The following is a 26,799-nucleotide window of genomic DNA, read 5'->3' on the forward strand; positions in this document are numbered from 1 at the left end:
GCAGGAATGAGAAAGCAGAACATTACTTTAAATGTCGCTAGAAAATGAAAATAAAATCTGTGTCTGCAAGGATAATTGGGCAGAGATACTCAGGGAACCTCTCACAAGGAGGTGAAGGGGGGGGCAGAGCCCAGTGCATCTTGTTATGACAATAATGCCTCCCAGCTTTTCCAGACATCCCACAAGAGCCAGGCAGATCAGATAAAGCCACCAGACTGCCCGGCCATAATAACCATGATAACTGCTGCCTTGGGGATGCCACTGCAGCCCAGCAGCTCCCCTCAGACAGCTGGGTGTGCATCTGGACGCCACCCACACAACAGCATCATTGGCTCTGCAAAACAGACCGGGCAGTGCCAGCCTCATTACCTTGTATATACACTTGTGTAAGTCGCTAAGGACTCCCTCCTCCTCCTCCTCGTCCTCCTTCGTGGTCTCCTTTTCCTGAGCAAAGAGCCGCCGCCTGCCTGTCTTCAGTGGGACATCGACCTCTTTTAACTTGTTGCGGAAGCCATTTTTGTGAACCACGCCATTGATGAGTCCATTTTTGGGCTCAAACCGGGGCAAGGAATGGAACTTGTAGGCATTCTCTGAATGTCCCTCCAAAGGTCCTTTCCTCTTCTCCAGGATTTCCTTTTCCAGCAAGACCTCCTTCTCCAGTTTCTTGTGCTCCTCGGGGGAGAGGGAGTCGTAGGAGAGCAAGTACTGGCAGTAGGCTTCTTGCAGCTTGGCCAGCCTGTCCTGTGCAGTTTTGGGGATGCGCAGCATGTCTGCCAGCTTGTTCCATTTCTTGAGGTCAGTCACTTGCTGCATCCCCCCCATCTCGTTGATCAGCTGGACGAAGCAGGCCAGGTCGAGCTCGCAGCCTCCTGGGGTTCACGTGTGCCAGGCAGCAGAAGAAAGGAAAGGGAAACACAGGAGTAGATTAGGAATGCTGTGGGCAGCTCATGTCAAATGTGCTACCAGGCTGGGCACACAGGGGACATGACAGCTCCAGGCACCTGGGCACCAGAGCAGAATTGTCGCTCTCTTGTATGTCTCCCTCTAAACAGAGGCACACACCACTGTTTTGCCAGCTTAATTCATTCACAGGCCGTATTCTGCTACTTGCAACAGCCTTCCCTACAATTCAGTTTGCTCTCCTCCTTGAGTTTCATTCCCTTCTCTCCTCAGAGCACTCCAAGCTACCTCCTTGACACGCATCTGTGCCCTGGTCATTACCCAGTGGCTGGGGAGATGAGAGTTGCCCAGCTCTGTAAAAGCCCACACGCCTCACCCAATACCAGTCCCACATTTGGTTCATACCAGATATAAACAAAACCAGTGTCAAGTTGGGGTACTGACAATCAGAAAGACAAAATACCTATCCTTTCTGGAGGTGAAATATCAATTACCTAATATCTGCACAACACCTTGAATGAAGTTAGTATTTAAAAGGAGCACAGTAACATTATTAATTTCACTACAGGTAATAAAGTTCATATAAAAACCAAAGGGAGGCAGGGTTGTTTGGGGCTGGAGCCAGCAACTGCACAGAAAGTTCCAGACACATTATTCTTCCAGTCTGAAGCCATCCATATTTTATACTCCATTCTGGTTTTGTATGCTTTAAGATGACTAGCACATTTCACACTCCAGTCAAAAAAAAAAAAAAAGGATTATACAAACTGCAGCATAAAAAGCAGCCAAATGGATGAGGAACAATAAAAGACACATCATAAATACTCTCAAAGCACAGAAATAAATCAGCAGTGGAAAGAGTACCAAAGACCACCTACAATTCAACAGGGCACTGTTCAGGGAAAAAAGAGAATTAATACAAAACCAGCATCAACATCTCTGCTGCCACGCTGTCTCCTTTTGCCTTTTTCTTTGAGAAAAGTAAAGAACCATTATGCCATAGCCATTTCAGAGCACTCAGAAATGCTATTGCAAAAGAGCAGGGCAAGCAGCAGCATTATGGTAAATGTTTACTGTAGGATGCACACCTACATCATCTTAAGTCAAATCATCCTGCCTGCTAGCGCAAGCAGTATTACTTTTTCCAAACTACCCTGTGCTGCATCTCAGATGCTTCATTGCTGATTCCAGTTTTCCTTCTTCCCTCTGCTTTCCCCTCTTCCACCACTTGCACCAAACCACTGAGGAGGGAAGGCTCAGCAGTGTAAACCTGCATGCAACATTTTGGGACAACAGTTGCGACCGAGGCAGAGTAGGACCAGAGGTTGCTCACATTTATACTGCCCACACAGCACAAGGCAAAGGTGTTTGGCTGCAGACAAAATCAAGCATAAGGCTTTGGGTAGAATTTGGTAAGGGTGGAGGCAGAACCATGAGGCAGGCAGATTTATCCTGTTTAGTACATTTGGGAATGGGTTGGGGGAGATTTTAAAAAGGTCTTGAAGCTGAGAAAAAGTAAAAACCATTGGGAAAAAACCAAAATGAGTTTGGAAAGTTTTCTTTCTTTCTTTCCTCTTTACTCTTCCATACATAACATAATATAAATGTAATTTCAAGATGGCTTCGGTTACATTTTTGGTCAGTGGTTACTATGTGCAGGTCACAAATAAGCTGAAGGTGTAACTCAAGATGACTTTCCACACCAACAGATTCAGCAATCTACATAAAGTTGGGTAACATACTCCTAACTTGGAAAGAAGTGTGGCCCAGATTTACCCTTATATGTGTTCTCCAGTAGGACAAACAGCACACACCCAGTTTAAGGTCCTAGTTTCAGCACTGTTGAAAATTCAATTTTCTCCCGCATCATGGAATGATCACTCACTCATAATCACTCTGCAATATTGGAACTCGAGTAGCACTTCATTCAACCAGAGCCTACAGCTAAGGTTTGCAAAATGCTCTCAATTATAATTCCATTTCACACAGTCATAACTTTCGGAAGCATTTATATCTCAGACTGATGTTTTCCAGGATCGACCTAAGCTTGCTGCTTAAACTTTCCTTGAAAGACTGAAAGAAAAAAAAGGAAGGAAAAAAACCTCAAAAACAACAACAAAAAAGGAGTTCTAACCTCTTTAAAAGCACCAATAGCAAAATGGCTTAAATAGGAGATCTGGCACATTATGCAGAAGCAGTGTCTAACTTTGGGGTTTTTTTTTTAATTGCCTTAATTTCCCTAATTTTAAATTGCTTACTGAGCAAGCTCATTTTAAAAAAGAGAATCTTAAATCTTCAGGTATGCATTTAATACCAAATGCTGGCACTACACAAGCCATTGGCAAAAGTCCCACTTACTTCAATAGAAATGTGATTTGGCCCTGAGTGAAGGGCTGTGTATGCATGTCTACTTAAATAAGCGTGCATTTATCACCACAGATTATTTTATATGTTTCCTGCTAGAACCAACAGATTTTTCCTCTTTGTGCATTGATGATCTCCAGCTTCTTTTCTCCATTTTGTTTTTGATTTCAAACACCGGATAGGCAGGAAATTAACTGGAGAAGGGATACATAGGATGCAAATTTGTAAGAGACCACTGTTTGCTCTGGTTATATGGCACCCAGCAGAATAGAATCCTTGCCTATTCATTAGGCTCTTAGGTGCTTAAATAATACAAATAATTAACAGTAATGCCATCTTAATGCCGAGTTAAGGTATTTCATTAAAAAGTTAACATTGTTCCAGGAGCACTAATCGAGCTGTCTTGCACATTTTCTTCTCTCTCTTGCCAATGTAAATGTAATTCATTATTCTTTTCTATTAGCATACAACCATTGCATACATTAGGCATACAAAATGTTCACTTATTGCTGCTTGAGTGATTTTAATTTTCAGATTTCCTTGAATGTTTTTGCACAGCTACAACAACAAAGCGCTAACTCCTCGTTCCTCCTTCTTAAAATTTCGTTATTTCTCTGCTGTGCCCTGCATCAGTTCACCATAAAGTCTGCAATAATTTTGTGCGCTTTTATGCATTTTCCCTCACTAACCATATGTAATATAAAATAAAGCTTAAAAAGGAGGAGGCAGGGGCAAGGAAGTGTTGTGAATTGTTTAAACAGAAAAGCGTGTCCTTTAATCCAACCAGCGCCGAGAGCTGCCTCGTGTTGGATAATGCCTCAAACGCAAAACTCTAGCCTCAAGTTGCAACATGCAGGTCCTGTGAGCTCTTGACTCAAAACACCTCAAAAACAAAGGGGAGAACTAACAAAAATTAAAAACACAGGTTTCTTACTATGCGGTGGCTGCAAAGGCAGTAGAGATGGAGGTAGCTCATTCAATAGTTCATTTGTATGCTGCTGTTGTCATGTTTTTACAAACTATTGTCACATTTTTGTCACGTGTCATATGTGACAGCAGACCATAAACCAAGAATTCTGTTAAATAAGTGATTCTCACTCAGGCATTAGCCCTGGCAGACACCTGCTGGGAGAAATAATGAAACCTCCATTTCGCAATCAACTACATTTTACTGCCTATTCTTGACACTTAATGGTTGTTAAATGTCAGCAGGTCACTGCAAATTTGTGATTTTAAGTGTCTGAGTACCCAAACACAAGTCAGTTCTGAGATATTTTCTTTCCCCTTTGGTTAAATGTTTTTAAAGAAAGGGGGGGGGGGGGGGGGGGGGGGGGGCTGCAGCCGCCCCATTCCAACCCAGTCCCTCCAAACCCCTGGATGAAAATGTATTAAAGCCTGGCAGCATTGCAACCTGTTCGGAAGACATCTTTGGAAAGGTCTGAAAATATTCTGAGACAACCTTTAAAACAAGGCTATCAATATCCATAGTTGTACTACCCACAAAAATAAACAGCAGGGAAAGAACAAGATTCTGAAATCTGCAGACCGAGGTTCCACATAGGATTTTTTTTTTCCCCTGGGTCAGATAGGGAGGAAAGTGGCAATATAACGTCACCCTGGAAAGCTCTCCAACAACCTACCTGCATAGTGCCTGGCCAATGGAAAAAGAGAGAGATCCAGAGCTCTGCAGTATGAATTGAACAGGGGTCTGGTTAAGCACAAAGGCAAACGGAGCATAAAGTCGGATACGGACACTTACAAGCAGCGGCAAATTGCCAGGGAATCACAGCCCTTACCTATGAGTGGGAGTTCATCCATGGTAATGCCCTGAGATTTGAGGTGCTTCTTGATACAGGCCAGCCGCTGCACGTTGGGTCCCCAGCGCCTGCCTAGCTTGTGTATGTGCTGAATCTGTGTCACAAACCGCATTTCATCGTTTAGCTTGCACTCAGGTCTCCAGTCTGGAGGAGGAATCACCCTGCACATCCCATACTTCTCTACCTGAGCTCGGACTGACTCAATGTATATCAGTGGGTCATGAAATTCCTTGGGGGAGGGCCTTAGGATGGGAATCTCCCCCAGCATCCCCCACCCAGACTTACTACTGCCCTTTTCGTGCTTTCCCATTGAGTCTTGTGGCTTGTGCAAGGACTCCGCTTGAGAGGTAGAACGATTTTCACAGGAGGCATTTTCAGTTTTGCCATGTGCTTGTTTCCCTGGCGTACTCTTTCCAGCAGTGGCTCTTTTCGGCCTATTTCTTTCCAAACTCTTCTCTGGCACTTCCTTTCTAAGGTGTCCATTCAGCAAAGGCTTTTCTACTGCTGCCTTTTTGCTGGCAGCTTCTGCCAAGTTGACGGCCCCTTTCATTCTCTTGGTGGGCGACTGTATTTTGTCTATGTGATTCGTCTCTTCCAGCCTCCTCTTCGAATTGCGCAGCCCCTCCCTTAACTGTCTCCCCACCTCCTTAGTGCATGTCTTTTGGTTCAACTTGCCATTGACTTTTACACCATTAACAGCGGTATTGTTAGACTTGGATGCTCCAAGGGATAGCACCTGTTTGCGGGTTTTTGCATTGCTACTTTCTATTTTCCCTGAGATTGTGTGGTTGACAGGTGAACTGGGTTTGTGGTGATTTAGTTTGGTTTCCTTGACCAGTTCTTTCTTGGCTTTGGTGTATGTGACAGTTCCCTTTGTCACTGTTGCAGTGTACTTCACAGTTTTGGACGGTGAAGGTCTGACTTCTCTCATCTTTTTGGCACTGGCTGCATTTGCACTCGGAGATGACATTCGAGTGACCCCGTTGACTTTAGAAACCTGAAATGCCAGAAGTGTTGCAGGAGGAGCAGAAGGAAGGAAACAGAAAACAGAAAAGTAAATTAATAATGTGACCACTCAGCCCCAATGTCCCATTTGCTGGACAACCATACTCTGCAGTCCTGACTGCTGGCCCCATCATACAATCTTCATATTATGGTTTGCACGCAGGAAAGAGAGGGGACTAGGCATTTATAATAATCAAATAAAATAGAGATTTGGTTGTTTTTTGTTTTTTTTTTTAATTTACCAGAAAGCCCCCAGAAAAACCCCAGTCTTGCTTTCAGAGGGTACAAAGCCTCTGGCATTAGGAAGGGTGAGGTCCCTTGTTTGCACTACCCCCTTCCTTGTCTTCCAGAAAGCTGGTATGGTATTACAAAACACAGACAGTCTGATTTACAAACTGATACCTTCATTATCTCTTTTTCTGGCCCCCAAGACATACTGTCTCTCCCACCCAACTTCCTTTAAGTGCACACACATTTCACTGCTTCTTAGCTAAGTAGGGAGCATATATTATCTACTCTAACTGGTATCTGCACATTTTGCAAAAACACACACTGAGATTCAAATCAATTTACCATCTATCCGTGTATACATATAAAAAGAGATGTGGAACATATTATGCACCCAACAGATCAGCATGGCCATGAAGGATTCATACATACTAAATATTGTTGCTGAAGTCGATAATTTGAAATAAAAAAAACCATATACAGTAGTCCAATGGGGTTTTTTTTTTAAAGTTTGGTATCTGGGCAATTTTGCTGACACATATTCTATTAGATCATATTGTGTCAATGCAGCTTAGCATTGCTGGACTCTGCTGCTTTCTGTCAGACATTTAAACCCAGTTATGAGACTAGAATTTGCATTTTAATCACAAGATGTGTTAAGGACCAAAAGCAATCCTCAGCTACAAAGGGAATTGAGACAGCTCAGCACTGCCAAAGCTAAACCCCGCTACTAAAAAAATGAAGTTCAAGTTCAAACCTCAAACAAATTTCAGCATTTACACGACTTTAAACATTGACTTCTCACCTCCTTAAATGACTGTGAGCACAGAAAAACACACCCAAAAGTCAGGAACATTGATAAAAGTGCTCAAAGTGAAAGCATACAGTATAATCACCCCTTTTACAGTGCTCAGGTGAGTAACACCATTTCCTGCAGAGTTGTAATACTTTCTCCTGTGAGATTTTGAAATCCTTGCTATATCAGTAAGCATGGCAGCTTCTCTCAAATAAATGCAAGAACTACAGTCAATTATATAATAGGGATGATATAGAATAGGGATCAAATAGAGACCAAAAATACTGTTCTGTGGTCTTGCACACAGTGACTTGTGGAAGAGGAACTGGAACCTGGATATTCTGCATACACACACATACGCGTGTGTGTTTGTGAGTGTGTTTATGCACATTTTCTCCTTTGTACTCCAGAAGCTGGAGCAGGAGTAAAGCTCTTTTAAAAACCATCCATATTCTTGTCCTTCCTGTGCTTGCAAGGTAGAAACGCTTAAGGAAAATCCGGTTAACTGATGACATGAGTTTTCACCTTGAGCTTTTCAAAGATGTATGAGATATCATCTGGAAAGCAAACAGTTGCAAACAGAAATGCATTTACCCATTTCCCTTGAAATTTAAGCAGTGCTCTGTATTTGAAATGGATGCCTGGGTTTGACTTTTACAGCACTTTTTCATGCTGCAGAACAGACGTGGGTAGGGAGTTGCTGAGACATTACCTCTTGCCTGCAGCAGTCACAACAAGCGCTGAACACCCCTGGCTTTATAAATAGACAGGAACATTGATTACAGATTTCATCTAGACTAATAGAGAAGAATTGATTGAGAACTGGAAGGGGAAGGTAATCTGGGTGACAGTGATCATGAAATGGGTTTTTGTTTCTAAGATGTGACAACAGTAGAGAAAGGACAACAGACTTAAAAAAAAAAAAAAAAAGAACAAAAAAACCCCAGAAACAAAACAAAAGAAAAGAAAAATCCACCTGAAAAAATCCAAACCAAAGCAATTTCCACTCAGAGAAAAGGCACAAAGCACAGGCCATTATGGCTGTTCACAAAGTTCTCTAACAACTGGAAAATTAGAAAATAATCACGGTAAAAAGTGGTAACACAATTATGTGACTAAGGGCAACAACATAGGAAAAGAAAAAGCACACATGAAAATCAGAAAGGCCAAGGAGCTAAAGAAACTTCAGTTAGCAAGAGACTAAAACAGAAAAAAAAATTACAAATACCTTAAAAATACAAGATAACAAACAATGGAAGAGATAAGGCACCACACAAGGAAGGAAACCAAATAGCCTGACTAAAGTGTTCCTGCTTCTTTTGCATTAACCTTCACCAGAAGTGCCAGTGACTGAATATTTATCAGGTATAGAACACAATCCATTTCAGCAAAAAAAGGCTAGGAAAGCAACCCCATTAAGCTAGAAGGTACCTGGATAACTTAGGGCATGGCTCCTGGAAGTAAGCTGGGGGCAGACAGAGAGTCTGCCTAATTTCAAACCCTAAAATAATTCTGGAACAAATCATCAAACAGGTAATTTGCAAACACACAAATGACAATAAAAAAATGTTAAAAACGAAACAGCAAAATCTACCCAGAGTTTTGCCAAAATAGCAAATCAAGCAAATTTAACCATCTTCCAACAGACACCTGGCTGAGCAGGTAAAGAAGCACCTCCACTTCAGTAGGATTCCATCACTGCCCCCTGGGACATTCCATCAAACTCCTGAGACACATTCCAGACATAATTACTCTAAAGTGGCTTCACAAGGGACTAAATAAAGTCATCCTCAAGAAAAGTTTTCATTGCTACAGTTTGCTACTGTCCTGAGAGGGCATTTAATGGGTCTTTCTGCAGGGACTTGGCTTAGCCTTGGTTCTACCAAGTATTTTCATTATTGTAAAATTTGGCAGTGAAACACACCTAGAAGGGGCTGTAATCACTCACAGGACAAGATCAAAACCAAAGGCAATCTTGAAGAACCTATTTCAGAACATTTCTACAGTAGGAGGAAGTGCTATTTTTAGGAAGCACAGATTATATATATGTAGAGGAAGAATAGCATTTGGGGACCACAGTGAGCTGCAAATTGCAATGCCAATACAAAGCACACAAATCACTTTCTGAGACTTATTATTAAGGATGTCAAAAGCAAAGGGTGGGAGCACAGGCTTTCCTATGAAGAGCTGGACCCAGCACTGGGGCCACACTGTGAGAAAAATCTAGATAGAGGAGAAAGTCTGAAAGAACACAAAGTACTCAGGTGTTTGGAAAATAAGACTGGCTGAAAAGCCAAGGGAGCTGGTCTTAATTAATCTGAAAGAGATCACCATGGGATAACTCTGTAACAGTCTTCTGATGCAGAAGGAGCTCCTCTGAAGAGAGACAGTAAATGCTCTTTCCTTGTTCACTGGGAAAAGCAGGAGGAAAAATTGCTTTAAATATCTACAATGATCTGAGGCACAACTACAAAAACTTGCTCATTAGTAGAGAAGGAAAACACTGGAAGAAGCTGTCAATGGACATTGTGGAGTCTCCTCTAGAGAAGGTTTTCAGAACGTTTCAGGAGGTTGTAGCTGTATTACTGTGCTGTCAGACAAAATCAAGACAAAATGTCAGTGTGAGCAGTCAGGTTACATGGAGGCACCTTGTCACTCCAGCCTGCCGATGACTTTTTCTAAGGAAGTTGTGACCAGAAGTCTGAAAGGCCACCTGGGGCACTCCTTCAGCAAGAGGTTGTGACACAAGGGCTAAGAACAGAACACAGGAAAGTGGTGATGGAAAAAGGCAGTATCCTCACAGCTTCTCCTATTCAAAGGAAAACATGTCATCAGCACCATGAGCTTTAGGACAGAACCTCCAGTTCTAGATGGTAAGCACAGTATTTTGAATTTTTACTCCAGCTCATCTTGGAATACAACCATTAATCCAGCACTGCCAAGTCCACCACTAAATCCTAAGTGCCACACCAACAGGTCTTTTAAATACCTTCAGGGGTGGTGACTCAACCACTTCCCTGGGCAGCCCATTCTAATACCTGACCCCCCCCTTTTCAGCAAAGAAATTTTTCCTAATACCCAATCTAAACCTACCCCGGTGCAAATTCAGGCCATTTTCTCTGGTCCTATCACTTGTTATCCAGAGGAAAAGGCCGACCCTCACCTGGCTACACCCTCCTTTCAGGCAGCTGTAGAGTGTGATAAGGTCCCTCCTGAGCCTCCTTTTCTCCAGACTAAACAACTCCAGCTCCCTCAGCTGCTCCTCATCAGACTTGTACTCCTGACCCTTTCCCAGCCCCTTTGCCCTTCTCTGGACGCGCTCCAGCACCTCGGTGTCTTTCTTGTGGAGGGGCCCAGAGCTGAGCACAGCACTCGAGATGTGGCCTCACCAGTGCTGAGTACAGGGGGACAATCACTGCCCTGGTCCTGCTGGCCAGGATGCCATTGGCTTTTTGGTCACCTGGGCACACACTGGCTCTTGTTCAGCCAGATGTCAACCAGCAACCCCAGGTTCTTTCCTGCTGGGCAGCTTTCCTGCCTCTCCGGATCCCTCTGTAGAGCCTTTCTACCCTCAGCAGATCAATGGTCCTGCCCAACTCGGTGTCATCTGTGAACTGACTGAGGGTGTCCTCAATCCCCTGGTCCAGGTCATCGATGAAGATGTTAAACAGGGCTGGCCCCAACACTGAGCCCTGGGGACCACCATGAGTGACCAGCTGCCAACTGGATGTAATGCCATTCACCACCACTCTCTGGGCCCAGCCATATAACCAGTTTTTAAACCAGCAAACACTGTACCCATCCAAGCCACAAGCAGCCAGTTTCTCCAAGAGAATTGTGGGAGGCAGTGTTAAAGGCTTTACTGAAGTCCAGGGGGACAACATCCACAGCCTTTCATTCATCCACTAGGTGTGTCACCTAGTAGGAATAAAGTGATTGACATTAGCCTTACATGACTCAAAGTCTTGAGCCAAAGGTGAAACTAGCGATACGAATAATCTTATCTTTGCTTTTCAGCAATGTTCCCAGTTTTGCTGACATATATTTGTCTTCAAACCACTCTTTTTTCTCCTTTACTGAACACTTGCCCTGCAGTAAAACATGGTATGATATTAAATTTTGTTGTCTTTAAAAAAAAAAAAAGAGAACCAGCACAGTCTTGCAGCAATTGGTTTGTTAGATTTGAACTGGTCTACATACACACCTCTGCATAGCACCTAGGTTTCAGCCTCCAAAAGCATAACCAAAAGATAAACAACCTGCTAGACAGCAACCACAATGATAAGAGCAACATTAGCGACACTGACAACAGTTTTGGTCCCAAACAAATCCAAGTTATGCAACTGATCTTGAATTCATTCATAAAAATAGTTCTGTGCTGCTAAGAGTTGTACAGAGGTAAATTACCATATTAGGCCAAGAGAGGGCCCCATTGAACTACATTTCCTTTGCTCACAAGCCCTTAAAGTAGCAAGGCTTTGGAAGATGGCAAATAAGCAAGCAAAAGAGATAAGGAACCTGTTACAAGTGCAAGGGCACACCAGATTAAGAAAGACAGAAAAACAGAAAGAGGGAGAGAAAAAAAAAAGTAAATTTCTGGTAATTTCTAGTGCTCTGCCTTTATTTTCTGTAAGACGTGACAAAACAAAAATAAACACAAATCATGCAAATGCAGTGATCAAAGAGCAAAAATATAGTGGAAGGAGGAGGAACATGTGGCTAGTACCCTGTGAAAATGAAAAAGTCAAAGACTCAGGACAACAGCAGGAAATTTAGCAATGTCCCATAACTGATTAAGTCTAGGGTTTTGTACAAAGGTAAGGGTTTCTGTCAGGGAAAACATATAATCCACCTTTAATTAGTTAGTCACATTTTTATTAAAATTGTAAGAAAGTTCTTATGCTACTGTGGGCTGCAGAAGAATATTTAGGTGCCTAACCGTTTTTTAGGAAGTAAAAAAAAAAAAAAAGAAAACACACATAATCCATCTTGATTTAACCCTCCCCTTATTTTCTGAAGCCTGGGGACCACCCTTGGTGAGGTGTCCATGTGGTGTGACTGCTGGCTGTACTGCATCGCGTTAAACTTTTCTCCATTGTGTGTTGCACAGTCAAAAACATTTAATACTCTACGAAGCCAAACCACTTGGGTTGTGGACAAAACTGTTCTACACTTGTCTTTTTCCTTTCAGAACTACCTTCTGAAGTGGCAGCAGTTAACTTTCACAAAAGTTTTAACCAACCAAACTCTGATGATACAACTTTAAAGCATTTCACACAAGTGTTCCAGTAGGTTAAAAGAACTAAGAAGTTCATCCTTACATTTTGGGAAACTTGTTCAACACAATGAGCTCATGACAGAGCATGCCACAACAAGGACCACAGGATGCTGTTAATCACAAAAAAAGAAATCCAGAAGGATGCGAAAGAAGGCAGATATTTACACTGATGCCTAGATAAGGGCAAATTGCCATGGTGGAATAAAGAACTGAAGTCTTACAGAGGTACTGACAAATAAACTGTAAATAGCCTTCAGAATCTCAAATTTGCTTCAGAATGCAGCATAAATCCAGTGGAGGCATCTCAGGAGAACTTAAACCACCACTGAAACACAGAGCATTAAAGACTCCCTCAGCAACAGCATCACTGCTTTTCTTTTTGCCATTTTTTATTTTGAAGCCTGTGTCTCAGAAGTGTCATTTCAAGGCCTTGACAGCCCCCTACAAGATGGCAATTCCAGCTCCATTGAAGACCAGGTCAGCCTACTTAGGAGAAAAACTTTCAGATGTCAGCAAGCAAAGGCTGTCTCTAATTAGGCTGTTGAGAAATAATCACTGCAAAACAACCAGCCAACCAAAAAAAAAAAAACCCCGAAACAACCAAAGCAACATCCCTCCCCACACCCCCACAAAAAAAAACCCCAGGCCCCCAAAATGCCTGAGAGCAGCAAGCTTTCTGTACTGCATTGCCCTGGTGCAGGTACTCTGCTAACCCAGCCTGGGCCTGATTAAGGACAGTCACAAGCACTAAAAGACTGGTTTGCTAAACCTTCACACCCGAATTCAAGTTAGGTTGAAACAAATCCCTTGCTGAATTTTTTTGCTAGCTTTCAACCAAGTAACATGGAACTCTATAAAAATTTCTCCCACCAGGTACCTCCACTGTGAAGGAGGCAATATTTTTGGAGCGTCTTCTTTATACATCAGACAAAACATTTTCCCCAAACTCCGACGTTTGTGCTGCCCATGTGCAAACCGAGGCACGTGAGTGCAATGTCAGCTTCTCCACAGCACCAGTGAGCCTCTGAGATAAGCCACACAGACCAGCTCCTTCTTCCATGTGCTGCCAGCCTTGGCACTGTCAGCACGGAGTGCCAGTCAGAAAGGTTTCATAAACAGCAATATGAACTTTACTCTTTCATATGAATATACCAGATAATAAAAAGACATGTTTATCATACCGATATCATAATTTTATAAGCTTTATCATACTGGCTTCCCATGTATATATACACTTTTATTTTCTTTTCTTTCTTTCTATCGCTGAAAATTAACTCCCTGCTGTTCCAGAGCATGCTTTTGAGGATTGCCACATTCGATCTACACCAAGCAGTGAAAAAACAAGCTTAGAACCTTAACAGCCTGTGTTTCCTGTGTGTCCACAGTACAGTACAACTCATTACCTGTTTCCTTAAGTCCTGAGCCGATCTATGAAGAGTGTGGTGGTTGTTAGCCGTGAGCCCTTTCGTAGAGGAGCCAGTGTTTGTAGCAGGATGGTGATTAGCAGCAGCCTGGTCTTTTCGACTCTCAGCCTTATGTTCGCTGTTCCTCTCCTTCCCTGGGGTGGCCTCTTTGCTTTTGTGTTTCTGAGCGGGTTCTTTCTCCTTCGATGATTTGCTGGACCCATTGAAAACTGAGAAGAGAGAAAATCAGGTTATTAAGGAAAAAAAAGAAAAGAAAAAGTATGTAAGACCAAACACTTCATTCAAAAGACCACAATTCTCTCTGCTCTCAGTCTTGGATATTTAGTGAATGCCTTCTTACATCTAAAGTTAGATCAACATAGAAATAGAAGCACTATTTTGCATATTTCTTTAAATGAACAGGTTTACTAAAGTATTTCCTCTTCTTGTTAGCACACATTATCTTCAATATCCAAATTAAAACATATAAGGTATATTACTGTTTTGACTGATCTATATTTAGAATTATGAGTTTGATTTTTATTTATGACAGTTTTAATTATCCTTCTTTGCTCTTGCACTGAGGGAATTCTAAACATAACCTAAACAGAAAAAAGATTTATTTTTATACCAATGTAACAGAAAGGAAATGTTCCATGAAAAAGCATGTTTTGTTTTCATCAATACCCAAACTGCTGAATCAAACTGACAGCAGTTTGCCTATAGCAGGAAAGCTGCAAATAGAAAAAGGTACTTCTGCAGAGAAAGGAAAATACTAAAACCATTTTGGAACATGCAACATGAAGTAACACTGGGACATATGCTGAGGACTGTAGCCTTTTAATGAAGTAAAGGGATAAGAAAGCGTGGAACAGAAACCTTTATTTTTTGTACAATAAATATTATGCAAATATATAGAAGCAAGTTTTGTTCCTGTCTCTCTACTGAATTTGTTTAAGAACAGTCACTGCTCTTCTGTTGTCAGGGAACATGAAAAGCTGAAGCTAAAACAAACAAACACAAAAATCACATCCCATTTCTCTGCTTGTTAATCAGAAATGCGCTGAACTCATGTCAGTGATGCCCCCTCTTCAGTGGACAACTTGACAGAGGTCCACAAGGCTTATGATCCGACATCCACAATGGCAAGTGCCCTCCTGCCTTTTACTCTTGATTTCTACCCTTTTTTTTTTGGACATGGTTTAGGAAAGGATGCAAACAAGAAACTTCATAAATACTTAATAGCACAACTATGTGAAAATCTTATTTATTGCACACAACATACACCATCTGTTTGGGAATAGTAACTAAATGCATGAGGTTACTGTTTTCTTGTGAAATGAAGGCCTTCTTTTGTCACTAAAGGTGATATTCCTACAACACATACCTTCTTATCTAAGTTGTGAAGCTTAGCAATCCCTGCAGATGTCCTGCAGTATTACAGTAGGAGCAGCAGCAGTAAGAGTAGCAATAAAAACCCAACAATCCTGCTGGACAGAAGAGGGGCAGCTAAGCTGCTTTTGACTAGACCCTACCTCCAAACCTTCCCAAACAGTAATCCAGCTTCCTGCAGCACCTTCAACAGCCAGAACCCCAGCAAACTATTGACAGATTTGATTTTCAGGTCACTTATCATATTCAGTCAGTTGTAAGTGTTGAAGCAGATTACATTAAAAATAAAAAACTGCCAATTGCTTTTCCTCCTCTCTTCCTTCTCACTTGCATAAATGGAGTAAGAATGAGAGAAAAGCTGTCAGCAGTGAAGTCACCGCAAATTTCCCCATGGTTCTGTCACTCCTGAGCTCAAGAGCAACTGGTGCTGCCCCAGCCAGCCAAGGATCTCTCAGTGATTTCAGCGAAAATCACGTAACCCTTCGTGTCTCATTTCCAGTGATGAAACTGATAATAATTGCCAACCCCTCTCAGGAAGTTCATGTCAATACATTCATCCTCCTTCGTAAGGAATTCTCACATCACATGGAAGGCGCTAGAGATGCACAAAGCACAATTATTTGTTTTTAATAAGACATAGCACAAACCACCAATGGCAGCTTTGTTAAATGTATTTTATCATTTAGAGTGATATCTTTCTTTGGAGGGAACAAATTGTATATACTGATCTGCTCCTACGGAAACATTCAAGTCAGAGAGATTAATTTTCTGTAATCAGTTGCCACTTTAAAAACCAAAGATTACTAAAACAGAAAACACAGCCAAAAAGCCAAATTGTGAAATTCTCTGGTTCACCAAAAAAAAAAAAAAAAAAAAGGCAAACATGAGACAAGGTATATTTTATATGCAACAGCTCATTAAATTTAAGTGTCGTGGGAACCCTGCCAGTTTTACCCTCTGAGTAATTATCTTTTGTCTTAATTTGTAAGATTCTTGAAAGGGGGAAGAGAGAAATAGGAGGAAAAAAATGTTCAGTCTCACAGGAAAAGCTTAAAAAGCTTAAGTCTGAAAACACAACAAAGGGAGATGTAGATGCAAAACAGTTTTTGCCATGCTGTCTCTCATTAAACATTGGATGGTATCAGTTTCTATAAAAATCAGTATTTGTTTCTTCCAACACCTAGATTACTCTTATACCCAGCTACTTTATATCCAGCTATAAAACCTTTCCGCAATAGTAAGTTCTAAAAAGTTCACAAACATACTATGTGAAAAACTATCAAAATGTTAAGTTGATTAATTACAAAATGCTAGCACAAGCCAAGCATTTAAGGGGGAAAAAAATCCCTGAGACTATGATTTTCCTCCCATCTTACTAAAAATGTCGAAATAAGTTATTCAGATAATAAATAAGTTATTTAGTACAATAGAGTTAGATTAAACTCTGGCCCCAACAGCTAGTAAGACAGTTCAAAGAAAAAATGTATCACCAAAAAATGACCAAAAACCCCCTCAAAAAATTTTGTTGAAGAGTAACAGAAAATAAGCCAGCAACACCCACTTCTAAAAGGAAAGAAAACAATAACCCCCAAACACTCTGCATCAAGTATTACCGAGACCAAATCTGATTAAACAATGAAATGATTACTAATTCTTTTGTGTCTTCTTATGCAGCAAATTGCCTTCTCCTTCATGTCTGCCAGCTCTTAAATATTTCTGAGGCACTCAGAAAATCAGGTAAGGTGTACGTTGTGCTTTACTAACCCCAGACAGATGTGTTCCACGACAATCTCCCACATTAGAGGTTAGTCTGACATGCCAATATCCAATGTTTTGTTCCCAGTCACTTTAATTCCTTGCTAAAGAGTAGTCAGTAAAAGTTTCACCCTTGAAGCAATAATTTCATCAAAAGATAGAAAGACAAAATACCAACTCCAACCAACACTAGTGATGAAGCTTGCATTCCTGAAGCAGAAATGATATGTAGTCTTGAATTATGATTATTTTATGCTACCTTAACCAACTCTGTATTTCCAGAACAGCTTTTAGTTAAAGGTAAGAAGTGCTATTAACAAATAATTAAAAGAGTAAGTAAATTATTAGTGATCAGACACTCCAAATAGAATAAATGGGTATCATTATACCCGTATCCATCTGAATGCTTATTCTCAAAATGCTGTGTCCTCCAAAGCTATTATTATTATTAAACTGAAACAGTAAGAGTCCCACAGTGAAATACTTGTGGGTCTTTTGGTTAGCAGTGATGATCAAACGCAAAGAAACTGAACCACTATATTCAAAACTCACGAGCACTGGGGGTTTTTAAACCACTGATATAATTTATGGCAGCAGAGCAAAACCTTATGGCAGGCATGATCCCCATGGACGCATCACAGTGCTCTCTGCGTCAGGGGAACTAGACCCCGGGCACCAATATTCACTCAGGATCCCATACAGGGACTTTGGGGTATCTCATTCGAAACTATGATAAAAAATCCCTACACAAACCAATGCAAACTGTGCAAATTGTGCCTGTATTAGGTGCAGCTATAATAATGCCTAAAAAATTTTTAGTCAAGTAAAGACACAGATGTGCTCAATTACTACAGATTAACTAAGCATTTACTACAGGAATTGACACTGTAGTGGGCGATAAACATAATGTGTTTTCAGCAATTTTCAGAAGTATTCCTACAAATTAATTTGCACACAAACATTTCACAGGATACAGTCAGCCAGCCATTCAGAAGCTAATTTATATTATGTACAATAATCAGCCTTTCACTGTGGAAGCAGCAGAATTAGTGAACTGGGTTCAGTCAGCTATTGACTCCATGGGCAAAGCTTTGTTTCCCAAGCCCTCCTGGAGATTATTCCTGCACCTGATATGCTTTATAGTTGAGGTAACTGGGGAGGTTTAATATGGACTGCAGAGTACTGAACCCTTTTGCTGTGTGCCAGTGTCTGGGAGATGAAGGCATGGAACATACATATATATATGTGCTGCATGTTGCAGAGCTTGTACTGCATAAAGCAAGTGACTGTGCATTCATAAAATCATCCAAAAAAAAGAGGGGAGATAGAAGTGAAAGGGAGAAGTTTTGTTTTGAGAAGGAGAAAAGGGAACCTTGCCAATATTGTGAACCCGAGCCAGCTATTCCAATGCAAACCTCATGTTGTTACATAGATCGTGTTTGGGAAGAGATGTAGTATTAATCAACTTTCTGGCATGGAGTATCCATTACTGTACAAAAACATTCTTGCTCTGGCTTTAATTCAGTTCTAAGTCACTGTGAAAACATTTATGTGGCTCTAAAACTGCGTTAAAGGACCCAGGCAATAATTCTTTTCCCCTCCCAGAGGAACTAAAACAACCTTCTACTTCCACAAAACACAGTATTTTAATACTGCCAATTGTTTTCCTTAAATGTTGGGTATGTTCTGACTTCCATAAATCATTCCCAGGGATAGAAGCTGTCTTCTGGAACACCCCAACATGCTCTGCCTACTCAGAGTCAGGAGCAAAGAGGTACTTCAGAAGAAAAGGCCGGCACCACACCATATGAAAACATGTCGTATTGCTGTTTCCACACTTCCCTATCCCTAATGCAACACCACTCAGTTTCTCAGTGGACAACACCACATGAAAATTTCCATAGCTGCATGCTAGCAGGAGTCAAACAGGAGAGCCACGGCAGAGAGGTAACACTGAATTAGTTTCTGACACCATCAATAACACGGCTCAAACCCTGCGCGCACAGGAATATATTGGGCCACAGGGAGAAGTGTTATTGGTATGAGACACCGTGCCACCGTTTGCAAAAATTCAATACCAAGTGTCTCATCTCAGCACAAATTCATTACTCTCACCTAACCATTACGACACAAACAGCATCAAAAGGGTCACTCACTAAGCAGCAAGTCCATACAAGAAGTATCTGTCTGTTATCACGAGTCTCGCACCAGGATAACAATTCAATTTTTTTTTTTTTGAGCAACTTCCAGCTCCCCTATTCTTCTCCACAGGTCGTACATCTAGCTACTGAAAATCCGCAAATCCCCAAATGTGTTGTGCCTGATTTGCATATTTAAATATGCAAATTACTGCAAAACGGGTAATTTTCGTGTTACATATTTTTGCAGAAAAATTAAATGTGCAAAAATGTTTATTGCAACAATTACTGGTTCCATGGTCTTTCAACAAAAGGCTGTAAATCACCAAAATAATTGCCTACCCATTAACTATTGCAGCACTCTGCCTGAAATTTTCTCATTCTGCAAAAAATATTTTTCTTCTAAATGTTTACCTCTTCAGGATTAGTTTCACTAAAAATGATGCATAAGCCTCAGACTCTGTCTCATGTACCCACCCACAAATACCAAATTTAGTTAAAACCAGAACTAAATAAAGAACTGCAACCATAAATCAGAATTTTCTGACAACACACTCAAACAGTAATGTATGTAAAAGATGTGCCACTCAAGCCCAAGATACACAAACGCTGCACTGAACTACACCCTGAAATAAGAAAAAAGCCATCTACAATCTTTTCCTGCATCATCTTTGTACTGTTACACATGTAAGGAAATTACTCTGCTAAACTATCCATTGCAAATTGAGAAGCGAAATGTTCTTCTGCGTTTCTGGTAAGCGAGTAAGACAGCACTGAAGCAGGGTATAGTGTTTCTAGCAATGCTTGCTTTCTATGCACTACTGCCAGGTCTGTTTTGACATTTGAGCCTCAAGAGAGGAAAAAAAAGAAGCATTCATACAATTTTCTCCCCTGCTCATTTCAGGCAAAAGGCATGCAGAGCAATTTTTATCTCATGTTAACAAAACACAGCATGAACCAGTAACCATTTCTGACCCTGTAGGTTTGCTGGCACACTGGAGCTGGTTTGCTCCAGCTAAGGACACCAGACTCACCCTCCATGAAGAAATCTGTTTACAAGCAACGATGGTTAATTCTGTTTTCCTAAAAGTAAATTAGAACTTAATTGTCTGTCTCTGGCATCCAGAGACAAACAAGACATTCCCAGGTGTGCTGGCCCAGATGTGCACTCCCCTCTGCCTTTGAGCTGCTGTGCTGGTGTGGGAAATATATAATTTTCCAATCATTCTTCCTGAGAAAATTAGCCAACTATTATTAGAGGAACTGTAGCCTGCTGCATGCAACGTCGAAGTTGTCTACACAACTGTATCTGTGTGTGCTGCTCTGCCTGAGGCACTTTTCCAAGCCACAAGCCCTTTCAAGTAGAGTAATGCCTATCCTCCTTTGCTCCTGAGATGGGACCGATAACCCAACAACTCTCCAGCTCCACCTTCCAGCTCTCTATCACAGCCTGCCTAGCAAAACACTTGGCACCTGCAAACACTTTTTTCAGGAGCCTGAAGAGAAAACCTTCCATTGTGTTGCAGAATGAAATCAAACTAGGATTTATTTAGTTGAGGGAAATTCAAAGAATTAAAGTTTACAGGAACAGAGACTTAAGCCTACCCTCTTACCTACAACTTGGAATTTCCTCTGAGCAGCAGAGAGATGCAATTTAGACCCAATACCTCCCTGGAAAGACTTGCACACTCCCTTTTACACACTCCCATGACTGCAGGGGATAAACACTTCTGCCAAACATTTCACTTTGCTCTTTTAGAGCTGGATGAGTGTGCAGCACATCAGCAGTACTATGGAAGGAGGGTGAAAAGGCACGGGTAACAATTTGATGCTCTAAATGTATCTGTGTAAGCAGTAAGATTGGAAGGCAACAAGTCAGTTGAGCTAATTACTTCATCTTGTGCAGCAAGCTATGCCACGTGCTATACGTGCTTCCCATTCACACTCAGGCGCTCTCGATTGAGTTAGCTGTCCAAAAGGTGGCTCAACAGGCTCAGTTATAACAAACAGTTTGGTGTGCTACCTTAATAATGCCCCATATTGGCATCAGAAGAGGATATTGACAAATGACTTTGCCCAGAAAAGTTGTTCTGGCCCCCACTGAGTAGAAAGCAATCATTTGACACTGTCTAATGACATTAATCAAGCTTTGAACCTTTGTTGTTGTATGTCATAGCAAATGCTTAGCATTTTCAGGTCCAAAGTGCTTGACTACACATTGTATATTAAAAACAAAAGACTTTAATTCATTAAAAATAGACTCTCACGCTAGATTAAATTCATTTGCTGCACCCGTCCCTGGTCTGCCTTTGTGTGTGGTCTCATTTAAAACAGACACACATGAACCAGAACCTACTTTATTCACATGAAACAAAAATACTATTGGCTGTCAACCAACATAACAGACACTGAAGAATGGGAATACCCCTGGGTAAGGAAATTTTAATTAAAAAAAAAAAAAAAAAGAGAGAAGAAGAAAAAAAGAAATTACAATGATGAAGAAGAAGCAGCTGCCTTCTCTGGGAATTCCTGTTTCTTCACCTTTGTCGAAACATCTCACATTGTCTCCTATGTATTTTATAAAGGTCTTTTGCAGCTCTATTAAAGCAGCAGCTTCATTTACACTCTCTCTGATCTATATTGATTAAGATTATGAAGCCATTATATGGCTCATTATGTTTGCCTTTACTTACCCCCAATTAAGATTTCAGGTGTCTCCGGTTTTGAGCTAATTTCCAAGTGGCTGCCATCTGGGACATTCTCAAGGAACATGATCAGCTCCTTTTGCAGTGATATATCACATTTAAGGGAGCAGTTCTGTTACATGCAGCCTCATTTTCCATAAGCAGAGTTTTGTGCGTCTTATTTTGGGGGGGGGTGGGTTATTTAGAAACCAATCCTAAGTGCCAAGTTTTGATCTATGGCTGGTAAAGCATTAAAGCTCCTGGTCACAGCTGACAGTTGAAATGCTATTAGGCATAACATCCCCTTGCAATTATCCACAAATCATTCACAAAAAGTGAGTTTTTGAGCTTGGGTGCGCAATAAAAACAGATTCAGATGCAGTAATGAAAAAGAATTTTGGCATATGCAACAAAGGCACCCTTTATAGAAAACTCCCTTTTGAAAGGCAGAGATGAGGATTAGCACAGGGAAGTAACTGGGATCGAATCATCTCTTCTTTGGAGCAAGGTAGCATGAAAGAACAAATAGAGAAGGCACAGGTCACCTCTCAAAAAGTGCACTGTAAAGAGACCTTCCTATCAGTCCTTTAACTAAGAGGAGAAGAGCTGAAGGGGCAGTCACCAGAAAGAAAGATTTTCATGGAAAACTAATAGTGAGGAAGGGAACAGAGAACATAGGCTACATTTTGAAATTATGTCAGGCAGAGATGGCACAGAGGTGTTATGATACAAGAGCTCTTGCTGGAGCAAGAACCACATCACACAGGATGCTGGCAGGGGAGTATTACAGCAGGCTCTAGGAATTTTCAGCATGGCTTTAAATGTTCCATTATACACTAGGTAATCCTGCAATAAGCATGGATCCATTTTTCAAGATACGGCACAAGGACATCATGACACAATTACTGTGTAATTAATGCAGCTTTTGCTGATTTGCAGAGAAATAACTGACTTGAAAAAGTTTCTTCCATAAAATCTTTCAATCAACAACATGAATGCAGTATCAACCCACTGCAAGTGTGGTCTCAATACCACATGAGAGAAATTAAGTATTGCCCCTGACACGTGTTTTGATAACACTTATGAATGCTTATATTTAACTTTGATAAAGTCATTCTCAATTAAACATCAGTCTCAAAAAAGCCAGAGAGAGTGACTGTGTGTCTATACATGTGTGTGTGTATACATATATATAAATATATATATACATAAATATATATGTAATATATATGCATATATGTGTGTGTGTGTATACATATATAAAAATACGTCTCACAGAATCATAGGATTTTTTAGGTCAGAAAAGACCTTTAAGATCATTGAATCCAACCATAAACCTAAGATATCCAAGTCCACCACTAAAGCATGTCCCCAAGTGCCACATCCACATGACTTTAAAATACTTTCAAGGGACAGTGACTCAACTACTCCCCCGGGCAGCCTTGACAACCCTTTCAGTGAAGAAATTCTTCCTAATACCTAATCTAAATCTTTCCTGGTGTAACTTGAAGCCATTTCCTCTGGTCCTATTGCTTGTTACACGGAGAAGAGACTGACCCCCACTTCAGTATATATGTGTATATACACATGTGTGTGGATGTGTGTATACAATTCCAGCCCTGCGGTAGTTCTGCCACAGAGAGAGTACAGGTTGTCAGAATAAACAGGTTAAAGTGTAAGATGCTAACACTGCATCTCACTCCACCACTTTTTCAATCAGATCCAGAAGAATGGACAAGGTTTGAGCACATTCAGCACATTTCTTTACTAGGGAGTGCAGGAGAACAGCACTACTTAGGACCTACCTTGCCCATTTGGTACATGTTTATGCGTTTTTCCTTTCCTAGGGGTTGACTGGCATGATGATGAAGCATTGTTTGTGGCTGTTTTTGTGTCCTCTGTCTCCTCCTCCTCCTCTTCTTCATCCTCATCATCCTGAGAGCTTCCAAAATATACCATGTTGCTGGGCAGGGCTGGAGAACCTGATCATTATAAAGAAATGGCTCATTAGCATCATTACATTCACTTAACGCACTAACCATATTGATCATAACCTACTTCAGTGTCATGCACAGCAAGGGAAGAGTGGGACTCGGAGGTGGAAGGTCACACCAGTGCATGGCTAACTAGAGGGTTTTTATTTATTAGTTTTTACCAACAGGATATGCATGTGCTTGAAAAGCAGGGTTCTCCCCCCCTTAAGCACATTCTATTCATACTTCAGACAATCAGTCTTGCTACAAGCCCTAATTAATAGCTCTGTGTATTCAGAAAAGGACTAATGCACATGCTTAATTTCAAATTCATGCTCAAGTGCCTTGCTGAAGTCTTAACACATAACTGGAAGCTTACAGCTTTTCCAAACAGAAGAAAAATGAGCAAAAAACCAATCTGCACCACAGAGGTATTTTGAAGTTATCATTACAATAAAGCATCAGCATTTAAAGTTCACAATACTTTGCAGACCTCCACAATATTGTACACAATGTTTTGCAGTATTCTGCAGTAAGAAATAAAGACAAAAGCCAGGACATTGAGAAGCTTATTTGCCTAGCAGACTCCTGGGAAGGGAGAAAAAAGAGGAAAGGCCTTCTGATTCCCTGTGTGCTCCTCTTGAGGATGTTGCTTCTCATCTCTTGATTACTTCCCACGACACTCCCATGATTTTTAAATGTACAAATACTGCTGACAACTAATGGGCACCTTCCCATGTGCCCGGTATCACTTTCTACTTCAAAATTAGTCTCCTGTCTATCCCCTGCAGGGACAGGTGCCCTAGGAGCCTTCCACTTACTCCCAAAGAAAAAATTTTGGTAAAGAAAGGGAAAAAAATATAGTCAGCACACTTGGATAATAGCAACTTATCACTTCAAATATTTTCCTGCAGCTAAATAAAACAAAAGGACTAAGAGAACTGGGCTAGAGACCAACACAAAGTAGTGGCTATTTGGCTGGTGCTTCCTTAGGAAGCACTTCTGGCTTCAAGCTCTTCAGAACTGCAGTTCTGTGTTTTGTTTGGTTTTGAGCTGTTGGTGTTGCCATTGCCAATAATTAACTAAAGCTTATTTTTTGGTTGCATATTTTCCGCTTCCACCAGGTTTGTACAAAACACTCTTCACTATAAAAATTACTTTTTAATTAATGAATTACCTAAATGTGGAACAAAAACTGGGATAGGCTGTTTCTGATATGAATCATTCATTCTTAAGTATACTGGTTTTGACTGGGATGGAGTTAATTGTCTTCATAGTAGCTGGAACAGGGCTGTGTTTTGGATTTGTGCTGGAAATAAGGTTCATAACACTGAGATGCTTTAGCCATTGCTGAGCAGTGCTTGCATGGTGTCAAGGCATTTTTTGCCCCTGTTTTTCATGCTGCTCTACTAGCAAGCAGGCTGGGGTGCACAAGGAGATGTGAGGGGACAGAGCCAGAACAACTAGCCAAAGGGATAATCCAGACCATAGGACACTGTTCTCAGCAATAAGAGCTGGGGGAAGAAGGAGGAAGGTGGGGACATTCAGTGTTACAGCATTTCTATTCCCAGGTAACCATTTTATGTGTTGGAGCCCTGCTTCCTGGGGATGGCTGAACACTTGCCTGCCAACAGTGAGTAGCAAATGAATTCCTTGTTTTGCTTTGCTTGCAGCTTTGCTTTGCGTATTAAACTGTCTTCATCTCAATCCATGAGTTTCCTTACTTTGACCCTTCCAATTCTCTCCTCCATCCCACTGAGGGCTTAGCCCCTACCTGTAAAGAAACTTGCTTTTGGCCTCTCTAGCAGCCCCTTTGGAATGGTGGCTGCCTCAGGGGCAGAGAGAACTCCTCACCAGCATCCTGTGCTATGTGTGAGTGGTAGCCCTGGGGCAGCCAGGAGAAACACTACAGCAGCATTGAGGGCAGGATGATTCTTCCCCCTCAAACAGTGTATTATTCCATCCAACCTAGACAGAAATGTATGGAGATATATGGTTATCCTGGAGGAAAAGGCTTTTGCATGCCACAGTTCTTATGTTTACATAGACTAATGATCAAATTAAGCCTGCTGACATATTTCACGGCATGGAAGCTGTAGCAACTTACAGAAACAAAAAACCTTCACATTTTTTATGCAAGCCCAGAACTTTCTGGCACACTCTAAGCAATCAAACATAGTAGGTAAGAGGTGTTGAGAGGCACATTAATTCTTCTACTCGTAGGGGAGTGGTAAGTCTCAACAGCAACTAACTAGAAGACTCTAAAACAGCTACTCTAGGACAGTGCTGTCTGAAAAATAAATGAGTTTTTCTTCCATCTAGTTACCCAAGCGTGTAGTATGGATTCAGAAACTGGATGCAAGTGCATCTGCTCTTATCAGAATCTGAAGTTTGACACCATCTGACACCACTGTGCACTGACAAATGATGGTGTAAAAGAACCTTACTGTTAGGAACCCTCAAAATTAGATTCAAACACATACTGAAATCTCCCTATCATAATTAGAGAAATACTCAAGAAAATGTATCCTTCTGAGACACTTAAAATAGGAGTTCAGATACAGTGTCTGTTCTCTGAGCTTCACCTTCCTTAGAATTCCACATCTCTGAGCTTTTTTTGGCAGCTGCTTTTAACAGCAACCAACAAAAATGTATCATCTACAATGCAAATGTTTTTATTACAATAGCAATCTTTTTTTTCTTCTTAAAGCACAGAATAAAATACAGTAGTGTGTAATTCTGTTTAGAAGGGAGCAAGAGTCTTACCCAAGTTCAAGAGCAGGCACAAACTTCACCTAACTCCTGGTATTCAACTGCTGTAATCTCAGTGCATAAATCTTCTGTCAGAATGACAGTTTTTAATTCTTTCCAATCGAGAACTACAAACAACAATGGTTAAACTGCATTCCTGGGACAGCTGGGACTGTTTGGGAAGTACATTTCCAGAGAAGTTAGACTAGCAACATCCAATAACACAGAAGAGTCCCGCTAACCCTGACTTTATTGATCTAAGTGCTCTGCAATATGAGACCTTGGAGAAAAGCTGGCATTCAGTCTGGGTCTCCT

General features: G+C 41.1%; 1 protein-coding gene across 1 annotated transcript in view; it reads right to left on the reverse strand.

Moving 5' to 3' along the window:
- JARID2 (jumonji and AT-rich interaction domain containing 2) overlaps positions 1-26,799 on the reverse strand; it is a 215,117-nt gene that overhangs the window by 23,569 nt on the left and 164,749 nt on the right. Inside the window, exons 5-8 of the mRNA XM_017730670.1 lie at positions 23,566-23,742; positions 13,792-14,021; positions 5,061-6,078; positions 370-869 (exon numbers count right to left, since the gene is read on the reverse strand). Of these exons, the coding sequence (XP_017586159.1) occupies positions 370-869; positions 5,061-6,078; positions 13,792-14,021; positions 23,566-23,742 (1,925 nt within the window). The remainder of the gene's footprint in view (positions 1-369; positions 870-5,060; positions 6,079-13,791; positions 14,022-23,565; positions 23,743-26,799) is intronic.

The sequence above is a fragment of the Corvus brachyrhynchos genome, unplaced genomic scaffold, assembly GCF_000691975.1.
Source record: "Corvus brachyrhynchos isolate BGI_N302 unplaced genomic scaffold, ASM69197v1 scaffold43, whole genome shotgun sequence".
Classification (NCBI taxonomy): domain Eukaryota; kingdom Metazoa; phylum Chordata; class Aves; order Passeriformes; family Corvidae; genus Corvus; species Corvus brachyrhynchos.